General features: G+C 40.8%; 1 protein-coding gene across 2 annotated transcripts in view; it reads left to right on the forward strand.

Annotated features, from left to right (window-relative positions):
- The window catches only part of LOC125450743 (protein prune homolog 2-like), a 362196-nt gene that overhangs the window by 83276 nt on the left and 266746 nt on the right, over positions 1-12174 (forward strand). For both annotated transcript variants that reach the window (XM_048526831.2, XM_048526833.2), the window contains exon 5: positions 6923-7081. In XM_048526831.2, coding sequence (XP_048382788.2) covers positions 6923-7081 — 159 coding nt within the window. The remainder of the gene's footprint in view (positions 1-6922; positions 7082-12174) is intronic.

The following is a 12174-nucleotide window of genomic DNA, read 5'->3' on the forward strand; positions in this document are numbered from 1 at the left end:
TTATTAGCAAAATGGTCCTACTAAAATGCTAAGCATTTCCCGAATTCCCACAATACTTACTGTCTATCTCACTCTGTCCATCTGAGAAGAGATATTACCCGTAACAATCCATGTGTTTGAAGCTGTTGAAATCTGCTTCCTCTTTGATATATCAGTCAGATAAAGTTGGCTTTCGTCCACAAAAGTGGACCTTGCAGGTCAGGGCAGATCTTTTCCTGGATTGACTGGAGTTGCTGCAATGTCTTCTGTCATGAGTCTTGGTACAGATCTTCCCTGCGAGTCTTCGCTAAGTCCTCACTGACTTCATTGTGGGAATGACGTCCGAGTTCTTATCCTCCTTCACCCTTGACCTTCCATAATGTCCTGTGGCCTTTGGCGACAAGCTTAGTTCAGATCATCCAGTGGGGTCGTGCCAGGAGGTGTAAAGTGCACATCTTCGGGCAGTCAAGATGCCAGCATGTCTGATCTCGCTGAATCTTTTTAACTTCTTTGAACTTGGTTTCTATTGTTTTCCGTAGCTGTTAGCTGCTGGTTGCTATTTAATTTAATTTTGGCCAATTTTCTGTCAGGCCTAATTTCACCAGCTGTGGATCAATTAATGATGCTCAATTTTGGGCCTGTGGGTGCTTGACCACAGCGCTAATTTCAAAGTAAACTGAGGCCTACTTTTTGAAATCCATGCCTTTGTGCTTGATCCATGGCTATTGTTTTATATTTCATCAGAGCAAATTGTATAAATTAAAACCTGTGGATAGGTGGCAATGACAGGCCAGATGTTCTGTCTTGCCTGATACTGACATTGTAACATAAATCTAAGAAAGTGCTGAAAGTGTAATGACTACTGCAGGGATCCAGATATCAGGAAACTGTCTATGTACTGCAGACCTGATGTGTGCTCTTTACACAATGGAATGTTGCCAGTTATGGCAAAAAAGTTCAACAAATAGTCCTCTGTTGTGTTTGAAGGGAACCAATTGAGTGCTAAGGCCAAACAGCCTGTGAGAGATTTGTGATTTCTTAAAATAATGTGTACGCTCAGCCTATGCCTTATTTGATATGGAAGGAGGTCTTTTGGCAAAATTGGTACTGATTCATTATACTTTGACTGTTATTGAATAATGCAGCATAGAAGGATGGCCATGCTAGTTCTGTGAAGGAATAATTTGGCCCAGTTCCTCCCTGCCCCCCCACCGTTGGTCTTGTAAATGTCTCTCTCTTTAAGATATCATCGAGTCATAGAATTACTACAGTGCAGAAAGAGGCCATTCACCCCATCATGTGTGCACCCATCCTTGAAAGAGCACTCCATCTAGACCCTGTCCCCCAACTCCATCCCCGTAACCCGACATTTGCCATGGCTAACTCATCTAGCCTACATTTTCCAAGACACTATCGGACAATCCACCATGGCCATTTCACCTAATCTGCAAATCTTTGGACTGTGGGATGAAATTGGAACATCTGGAGGAAACCATGCGGACATGGGGAGAATGTGCAAACTCCAAATGGCCACCCGAGGCTGGGATTGAACCCAGGTACCTGACACTTTGAGGCGGCGGTGCTAATCACTGAGCCTCTGTCCTGCCCCGAACATTTCAATACAAGCAGCTTCTGAAGTTGCTATTGGATATATTTCCATTACTAATTTTGGCAGTGTCTTGCAAACCCAACAATTTAAAGTTCTGCATTGCAAGGATTTTCATTCCCCTTGAAGAGACAGGGCCCACTCAGTCCTTTTTCTCATCATAATCTCTGTCAACCTTGTCACCTGAGAAGCCCAATCCTAGTCTCCCTTACATATCACTCCTGTTGGATAGAACATAGCCTTTACATGGAACATCTCTTAAAGATCACCCAGTGCAAATCTGCAGTTCCATTTAACGCTGACCTGATTCATTCTCGCCATGTCAACATTTGTCCCTTTTCCAAATTAGTTCTAAGTTGGATTGTTCCTTGTTCTTCTCCATGTCTAACTTAAACCTTATGCAGTGATGATCAATCTAAGCCACATATGCCCACATGTACTATGTCCACCTCATTTCCCAGCACCAGATCCGGAAATGCTTCCTTTCTGGATAAACATGCTTATCAAAAAAGCTGTCCTCAGCAAGTCCTTCTCCTTACTGATACTTTAAAATTACCCAATTTAATATTTGGGGAATTCAAGTCCCCCAATATCACCACTTTACTACTTGCATATTTCTCTGCTTTCCCTGCTGATTAGTTCTTCTGTCACTCACTCTAACATTACCAGTAGAATGACCTTATCACTTCTTTGCTTCTCGACTGTAATCAGATGCCTTCTGTCCTTATGAGCACGACTCTTTCCAATTCTGTGATGTCTTTCTTAATCCATATCGTCATCACCCCTTCCCTTCTCTGTTTCCTGAACAGTTAATATCCTTGTAAACAATAGTCCTTAATATATTATACTCAAATTTGGTTTTTTTCCCCATTACATTATGTTCTCATGCATTTACACGTGTTTCTAGCTCACTGACCTTGTTTATCATACCTTGTGCATTTACAGGCCTTAGCTGCAAACCTGTCTTTACATTTTCTTTATTAGTTTCTTAGTCCAAATTAATATGGTACAAATTCCTTCTGTACTACTGTCCTGAACTTGTACATGTGCCCTGTCAATTCAGTTTCAATCTTTCGCAAACACATTTGTGAACTGCGAGTACATGGGTTATACGTCCAAAGGTCTGAAGCAATCTCTTTTGGATGGGTGCCTACAGCTCCATAACTGGTCCCAATGCCTCAAAAATCTGAAACTCACACTAGTTTTCTATTTTATCTGATATACTATTACCCTGGTGCCATTCTACTAAATCTCCTCTGCTCTGTTGCCTCAGGATTTGAAGCCCTTCCTAAAATGCAGTGCCCTGAATTAGCAACAATACAGTCCTCCTATTGGGATGTAACTAGTGTTTTTAGCACGATTTAGTATACAGGCAGCTCCTTACCTCTTCAACCCATTTGGATGGCAGCATGGCTTACTTAAGGCGCTCCATCCAGAAAGGTGATTTCTACTCCCTTCTCCCCGCCCCGAAAAACCAACATTTTTGTCTGAGGCCTGCGTGAATAATTTACTCCTTTAACAAAACCAGGATTCAGCTGTTCAGACTCCCTGTCTCCAATTATTTACCTAAAAGAGCCCATATGTCATTTTCTGAGCTGCTTCTCTTCTATCTTGATCTTATTCACTAAGCAAGTCCTACTTTTGTCATTACTTGAGATGCTCTGGCATTTTCTAAAGTACAGCGTTTCAGTTACATTATCTGTGCACATGTAATAGCTTCAGTCAAAAGTTACCTCTGAAATATCATTAAAAACCATGAAACTGGATGATTATGATAACAGCCATTGCTATTATATAAATAGCAGTACAGCCATTCTGCACGAACCATTTATTAAAGTTTTAATCTGATCCTCGGTCAGAATCTCTGTTTGCTTTGTGATATCGGATGAGGAAAAATGTTTTAAGAAAACATCAGAGGTAATCTCACTGTTCTTCTAATCATGGGGCTTAGTCACAAAACAGCATTGTGGGTCTGCTTACACACGTGGACTTCAGTAGTTCAAGAGAGCAGCTCAGGATGGGCAATAAATGTTGGCTAGCCCATGTACTGTCAGTGAGTAAGAAAAAAATGGTTGGAATAAACATTGGCTTTGCAACTTTCTGAAGGACTGTGCAATACAATGCACCACAGTATAGCACCACACCTTGATGTCAGCCCTGATCCTATGCTCCTATCTTGAGATAATGGGAGCTGCAAATGCTGGAGAATCCAAGATAATAAAGTGTGAAGCTGGATGAACACAGCAGGCCAAGCAGCTTGTGTGTTTGAAATTCAAAGGCTAGAATGCAATTAGTCAAGTGACCCTTAAAAAAACTACAAGATCATCATTTGATGATGTCTGGGAACTTGAAGATTGAATTATTCAGAAAGCTCATACCTTGAAGGATTTTGAAATAAAATAAACATCATTTTCTCCATGGTAAGGAGCAGCTACTATTTGAGAACCAATACGTTGCTCATCATATTGCTTCATCTGTATGTAATGAAGGGAAATCTGAATAGTGTAATTAATCTGAGTAGAGCTATGTTAAATGAAATGTTTTAGCTCTGCTGCATTTTCCAAAGAACAGGCTGTAATCTCTGTTGTAAAACAGCTCTGCTTCTGAAGCTGCTTTTAAAATTTGACTTTAACACTTATAATTACTTGTAAGCATTTAAAGTTTTGGCAAAGATCTGTAGCTCAGGTCGTGGATGAGGTTGTTGTCTTGCTTGCCGAGCTGGCTTATTTTTGTTCAGACATTTCATTACCATGCTCGATGACCTCGGGCGAAGCAATGTTGCTTCACTCTGCTTGGAATATATGCTTTCGGGTCCATTATGGTGAGTACTGTCATTTCTGGTTTTGATCTGTATGGGTTTATTTGTGGGGTCCAATTCAAAATGTTTGTTGGTTGAAGTATGGGTGGAGACTGTATCATAGTTTCCCAAGCCAAATATAGACATGCATGGGAATTCCTAGAGGCATGGTTCTCCACCTACACGTCAATCAACAAACATATAGAATTGGACCCCATATATAAACCCATGCAGATCAAAACTGGAAATGGCAGTATTCACCACAATGGAATGGACAGTATAAGTTCTAAGCAGAGTAGAATAACATCGCTTCATTGGAGGCTCCACTGATGATGTCATCTTGCATGGTGATGAAATGTTTGAATGAGAACAAATCAGATCGGTGAACCAGTCAGCAGCCTACTTTTGAGCATTATCACTGCATTGATTGTCACAGAAACTTCTACTCCAATAACATGTTGGTTCATGATTCTCACTTGAATTAAGCTCAGCTTCTTCTGGTGAGTGCAACATTTAAAAAGTACATCTTGCAATGTTGCTTTCTCTGCCATACCCTGAAATTTTGTTTTATGTTCTGTACAACACCTTATTTTTCATGGGTTAGCAGATCTGTGATGCTCTGATCCAGGAATACCAATCCTGACACACTGGACAGAGTTTTATTTGAAGCAACCAGCTCGCAGTGGGGTGTCCGGTTTTGGTTCGGGAACCTGTATGATTCACTTGTGGGCTTTCAATGTCTCTTTAACTTAAGAGTGTTAGCACCCTGACCAATCAGGGAATGGGTGAGATGATGGAATTGAATCTGTCAAAAAGAGTGTCTCCAGTGAAAGGGATCCTGGCAAGGATACAAAAGCTGAACTATAGACTGATATCTAAGGCTTAAGCAACCATGCGAGTGGAGTGGAAACCTCGAATGGCTAGTCTCTGTAGGCTTCACTCTTAAGGTCCTTATATAGCATGTTATGGACTCAAGTGAGGTTAGATTTCATATAGATCAGAAGAGGACCTTCCTGGCTAGGTGAGCATTTATTGCCCATTCCTTATTGCCTGCAGAAGAGAGTGATGAGATGCTGTCTTAAACCACTACAGTTCTTGGCATTTAAGGACGCAAGATGCTGTTAGGGTGTTTCAGGATTTTGATCAAACAACAGTGAAGCAGTGGTAATATGCTGTGGGGCTAGGGGAGGAAGTTGGAGGTGGTGATCTTCCCATGCTTCTGCTGTCCTTGTCCTCCTTGGCAGTAGAGGTGACCAGAAGGTATTGTTGGAGGAACCTTGGTGAGTAACTGCAATGTAATGATCCACACTGTTACCACTGTGTGTTGGTGTTGAAGTGAGTGACCATTAAAGGTGGTGGATGGGGTTCCAATCAAGTGAGCTGTTCTGTCCTGATGACATCAAGATTCTTGAGTATTGGTGGAGCTGTACTACTCCAGGCAAGCTTTAAGTATTTCATTACATTTCTGACCAGGGCCTTGTAGATGATGGACATACTTGGGGGAGACAAGAGGTGAGAATATCGATACCAGCTTTTGCAGGCACTGTTATTTATATGGATAATCCAGTTGAATCTCTGGCCACTAGTAACTTCTGTGATGTTCATAGTCATTGAATGTGAAGGTGCAGTGGTCAGATTCTATCCGGTTGGAGATAGAATTGTCTGCCATATGTGTCTGCACATGGTAGTTGTCACTTTTTGAGTCCAGGCCTGGATGTTGTCCAGGTCTTGATGCATAAGGACCTTGACTGCTTCAGTACCTGAGGAATTTCAAATGGTGCTGAACATTATCTAATCATTAGTGGACATCCTACTGCTGACTTTTATGACGAAGGGAATGTCACTTAAGCAGGTGGACATGGCTAGGCCTATGAGACTTCCCTTAGGAGCTACTGCAATGATGTATTGGGGCTAAGATGACTGATCTCCTACAACCACAGCTATTTTCCTTCAATACAGATGTTGCTCCAATCAGTGGAGATTTTTTCTCCTGGTTCCCATTGACGAAAATTTTGCTCGGGGCTCCTTGATGCCACGCTGGATTAAATGTGGCCTGATGTCAAGGGTGGTCACCCTTAATCACCAGCAAACAAAATTGGAAGAAACAAAATAACAAAGACCTAATAAGTGCAGATTCAACCCTTAACTGATGCAATGCATAATTGCAGCTGTACTCTGGAACAAAATAATCTTTTACCAGTAAGAGTTACCAAACTTGAGATTAAATGCAGCAGTGAAGTACGTGATTACATATGTGTATTGGGACCATTCTGTTTCGAATAAGGGCTGTTGTGACATACTGTTTTGTTTCGATGTGTGAACGTTTATTACTGGTGATTTTAAGTAATTAATGCTGCAGTCGTTGGAGTGACTAGTTATCATTCGATTTAATCTTTACATGTTAACATCTTTTGTTTCTACATTTCACTTGTTGGAATTCAGTTTCTGTCTCACTGAACTACGTTTTGCAATTAATACTGTTGCATTAAATTCTAAGCAGTGGGATTACTAATTCTTTTGTAAAAATATTTGTTTGATAGGTGCAATAATCTTAGACTGCATGAACATGACCTCTGAAGCTGGAAAAGTAACTTTGAAGGATGAAGAAATGCTAGCTGCTCTAGAACAGAAGTTTCCGGATCTTCCTGCGCAACAAGAGATTTTTGACACATTGCAGCAAGCAAAATTTGATGTTTCCGGTATTTATTCTTTTTCTCCGTCTGATTTGATTGTCAATAGAGCAATGAGCCCAGTTTGCTTCCTATGATTAGCATTCTTGCTGGTAATCACTGCTTTGAAGATTAATAGTCCACATTATTTTGAGCCATCAACTAGATTTTTGAATCTACTGTTAAAAATATTAATCTACAACGTTTTTCTCAATCTTGGTAGTTGACGGAATTGGACCAGGTAGCTGTTTGCTCCTGATGTGAGTAGGTTCTGTCCATTTTGCACACTGAGCTCCATTGCCATGCAGCAGGCAAATGAGCAGGTGCCAAATGAGCACTCTTCTCTAATGTGTTGGCTTTAAGCCATTATGGTATTGGATGGCCAAAATACTGACCTGAAGTAAAGAGAAACAGGAAAATGATGCAGAGTGGGATAAGTGCAACTGGAAACCAGAGCAGAGGAAGTTCAGGAATTTATTGGGAATTTTTGTTTTCAATAATTTGTGAAGTATGAAATTGATCAAAAATGCACCAGATGAGTAGTCAGATGATCAACTGGTTACATTTGTACATCCTACCAGTTACCTCATGTTTGAGAGCTTCAGAAAGCATGTCCTTAATTACTTTGGAAGAAGAGAGTATGTCATTTAGTTCTTTAGTTGTGTTCTGCCATTCATAGAGATTCTGATGGATCTGCATCTTGACTCCATCTGCCCACTTTCAGCTTTGTATCCTTCTAGACCTTTGTGTAAAAAAAAAAGACCTCAAATTTAAAGTTATTTTTTAGAGTCAGGGATAGATACTGATGGAGAGTTTTCCACACTTGTCCTATATTTTGAACCAAATTTTTTTTTCAAAATTCACTTCTGAATTCTTTTGTTGCCTTGTCCTAGACTCCTCCATCAGATCACACATTTGTCTCGATTTTCCTTATCAGTTACTTCAAAATTCTGAACACTTCAGACAAATCTCCCCATAACCTTCTATATTCCAGAGACTTCATGTTTAATTTACATGATGTCTTCTCACAATCTAATTCTTTGAGCACAGTAACTTGCTGTTCAGTTTACACTTTGCTTGTGAGTTATACTTAATACGTCCAGACTGCATTATAATTGATTCTTGGAATGAGGGTATCATTAGCTTTTATTTCCCACCACCTTCTCAAATCACTTTGAACTGCTTTGATCTACTTTGACACAATGACATTGAAGGAATGTTACATTTCCTAGTGACAATAGCGTATGACTTGCAGGAGAACTTTCAATTGGTGGTGATCCCAAATATCTTCTGCCTTTGTCCTCTTAGATGGAAATGGTCAAGGGTATAGTGGGTGCTATCTAAAGAAGTTTGTATTACCATTGTCCATCTCGTAGATGGTACATACTGCTGCTGCTGAGCAGTGATAGTGGATGATGGAGTGAGTAGTGATGGAGCAGTGATGTAAGATGTTTGATTTTTATGTATTAGTACAATTTTTTAGAGTTTAGGTTTTGAAGAAGTGGCATGTGGCTTTTGGTATATCTCTAAGATTAACTTGTCGATATTTTCAGAGCCGTGTCTTTTTAAAAAAAAACAATATGAGAGGGTGTTGCTGTCATGATAATAGGATTTGTTTGCTTTGGGAGAGCTCTGAACATGGACAGAGTAAATATTGAGCATTGACTAGTTTACTGTTTGGAGGATCCGTTTTATTTTGCTTGGGGTACTAGCCCATAGTTTGGGAAACTTCTGTTTTTTAGTTTAGAACCATTGGTAGAAATCAGATATGTGAAAAGGGAACTAATTTAGAACTGTTGGGAAATGGGTTACCTCAGAGTAAGGAAGCTTAGAAGTTCCAGATCAGAAATGTTTGGTTAGAAACTTGAAGGCTTTACTCAAATAGAGGGTTGAGAGTCTAGGGTTAGTTGTATGACTTGTCAAGAATGAGGCAATGAAATTTCCACTGGTATGTGAAAGGAACAGTGAAGTTAAACCTGTAAATGTGACAAATGAGCAAACTTTCTCTGTGAAATTACTGCACAGGCTGGTATCCTATCATCAAGCCACCTTTTATCTACATGGGGAGAGTCCATGACACTGAAACAACTCCCTCCGAGTCAGCTGTCAGAGTGAACAGAATGTCTGACACACTCCTGCTCTTATCTGTCAGCCTGGGCTCCCTGACTGGGGCTGTTAATTTGGACCAGTCAGGAAACTCTGAGGGCTACCTGGCTGACCTTGTTACGCTCACTGCACTCTGAGTTCTGTAAAGTGTTGTTGTTGGGAAAGGTGGGATTTATATTTTATCACGTTTTGAAACCTTTCAAATTATGTTGTATCTAATTAGCTTGGCATTAACTTTCATATTCATTTCTTTTCTATAATGAACTTCTGTTCTATTGCTAAAACCAAATCTGCAATAGGGCGTGCATGCAGCTCAATGAAATACAACCTGATTAAATAAAAACAAAGCAAAATATGATCTTTCAATCCAGATTTCAGCCTGACTTGTTTGGTAGTAATATCAGCAATGAGTGAATGTTTATAGATGTGGTGCCGTTGTGTGGACTGCTTTGCCCTGGATGGCATAAAGGAACAGGCCATTCGGCCCAATAATTCCACACCAACCCTCAGAAGAACATTCCACCCAGACCCATCTCCCTACTATGCCCCTGTGACCCTGTATTTCCCATGGCTAATGCAACTTACCTACACTTTCCTGCACACTATGGATAATTTAGCATGGCCAATTTTCCTAACTTGCACATCTTTGGACTGTGGAAGGAAACTGGAGCACCCGGAGGAACCCCATGCGATCACGGGAAAAATGTGCAAACGCCACACAGACAGTTGCCTGAAGGTGGAATCAAACCCAGGTCTCTGCTGTGAGGCAGCAGTGCTAACCACATTGAGCCACCACACCATCCTTTTTTTTTCAAAAAAAAATTTCTAAATAAGTACTCGGACAGCCAAGCTAGCAGCTAGAGCTGACATGGTCAGCTACCTGAAAATGTTCCCCCACCAGCAAGAGTACATTCATAGAATCCCAAAGATTCTTGAGTGTTGTTGTGGCTGCACTCATCCAGGCAAGTGAGGAGTATTCCATTAAACTCCTAACTTGGGCTTGTGAATGGTGGACTGACTTTATGGAATGGGGAGGCGAGTTACACACAGTACGATTCCTAGCCTCTGAACTGCTGTTGTCGCCATTGTATTTGTATGGTGAGTCGAGTTCAGGTTCTTTTCATGGCAGCCCCCAGGGTCTTTATGATGGGGGATTCAGTGCCATGATTGAATGTCATGGTTTTATAGTTAAATTCTCTTGTTGGAGGTGGTCATTGATTGATTGTCACTTGTCAGTCCAAACCTGGATTTTGTTCAGCCCTTGCTGCATTTGGATATGGATTGCTTCGGTATCTAAGGAATCAGAAATTATGCTGGAAATTGTACACTTGTCAGTGACCATCCACAGTTTTAACCTTATGAAGGAAGGATAGTCATGATGGAGCAGCTGAAGATGGTTGAGCCGAGGACACTGACCTTAGGGACTCCTTTGGGATGTCCTGGACCTGAGATAACTGACCTCCAACTACCACAACTGTTTTTTTTTGCACTTGGTATGAGTCTCACTAACAGACAGTCCCCCTGCCTCCCCGTTTCCAATATCTCCAGCTTTATCAGGGCTCTTTTAACCAAACAAGGTCAAACGTGGTTTTGATGTCAAGAGCAGTCACTCTCAACTCATCTCTGATTCAGCTTTCTTGTCCACGTTTGAACCATGGCGCCAGGTCAGGAACAGGTTGGTCCTGGCGGAACCCAAACTGGGTGTCATTGAGAAAGTTAATGCTGAACAGGTACTGCTTAATAACACTATTGATGATTTGATGATGTCCCATATCTGCATTGCCATGCCTAACAGAATGATTCCATTGTTACCATGGGAGTTAAATCCAATATTCTCCATTGATTTTCTTTTTAGGGAAAGAATAAATTAAACTAAGTTTATAATTCTGGGGCATATTAATTGCAGGCACAGGACAGTTGCCTTCAAGATAAGAATTTATTCTCAAGAAGCCAATAAACAGCTCTCCCATCAGAATTCAGTAATAAGAGATAATGGGAACTGCAGATGCTGGAGAATCCAAGATAATAAAGTGTGAAGCTGGATGAACACAGCAGGCCAAGCAGCATCTCAGGAGCACAAAAGCTATCAATTGTCCTTTCTTAAGATATGAAAATGCAAACTCTGTGTCCGGGAAATATTGCAAAATATTGCCAAATGTGCCAAATCATATCATATGTTCTTGTGTTGTGCATGTCTGGATGCCCTAGAAAATAAATATTGTGGCTTCAGCTGCTTTATTTCAACTTCAGGTCTTCATGTTACTTAATTATTTTATCATTACAGATGAAGGCGTGTTGGGGTCGAAAACTCGTGGGATTATCCTTGTAATGGTGGTACTGACCCCATGAATTGTGCATGTTCAGCTAGTACACTTGGATAAATTTATTTGGTCTCTGCCACTTGAATTACATCCCAGGCTTGCCTTCACTGTAATATGGAAGACATGGATTCTCTTCCAGCTCCCATGCCAGCAGCTCCCTCGGGGAATCTTTGGAAGCGGTTGATGCCTCCATAAATGTTCTGCTAATTTTGATTTGCAGCATATCGGAATGACTGATCGGGATGTGTTCGTCCTCCAGTCCTCCAGCTCAGAGCCTCCCTTTCCCAGGCTCCCTTTCCTTTGCATCAGAGGAGCAGGAAAGCTAACGTTTCGGGCCTAGACCCTCAGTGATGTTGTAATTTAAGAAATCTGTTCCAAAATGTTCTTCAGGATCAACTCTGGATCCTGTCTGTTAAGAGTCCTTAGTAATTAATTTAGGAATTACGAGCAAAGATTTATGGATAATATCACAAGGAATTTTATTTAATATGATCAGTAAATGGGTGGTGAGTTTTAGTAAGTACTCATTCTCCCTGTTATTCAACACTGGCTAGTTTGCTTGGGATCTTCACAGTACAGTGGAAGACAACTGTATAGTGTGGCATTAAGATCCGGTGTGGGTCATGCTGCAGCAGTAAGGATCATGATAACCAGCTACAGTACTACAAGATCATGAGAACAATGTTGAAGGCCCAA

Source organism: Stegostoma tigrinum, chromosome 3, assembly GCF_030684315.1.
Source record: "Stegostoma tigrinum isolate sSteTig4 chromosome 3, sSteTig4.hap1, whole genome shotgun sequence".
NCBI lineage: Eukaryota > Metazoa > Chordata > Chondrichthyes > Orectolobiformes > Stegostomatidae > Stegostoma > Stegostoma tigrinum.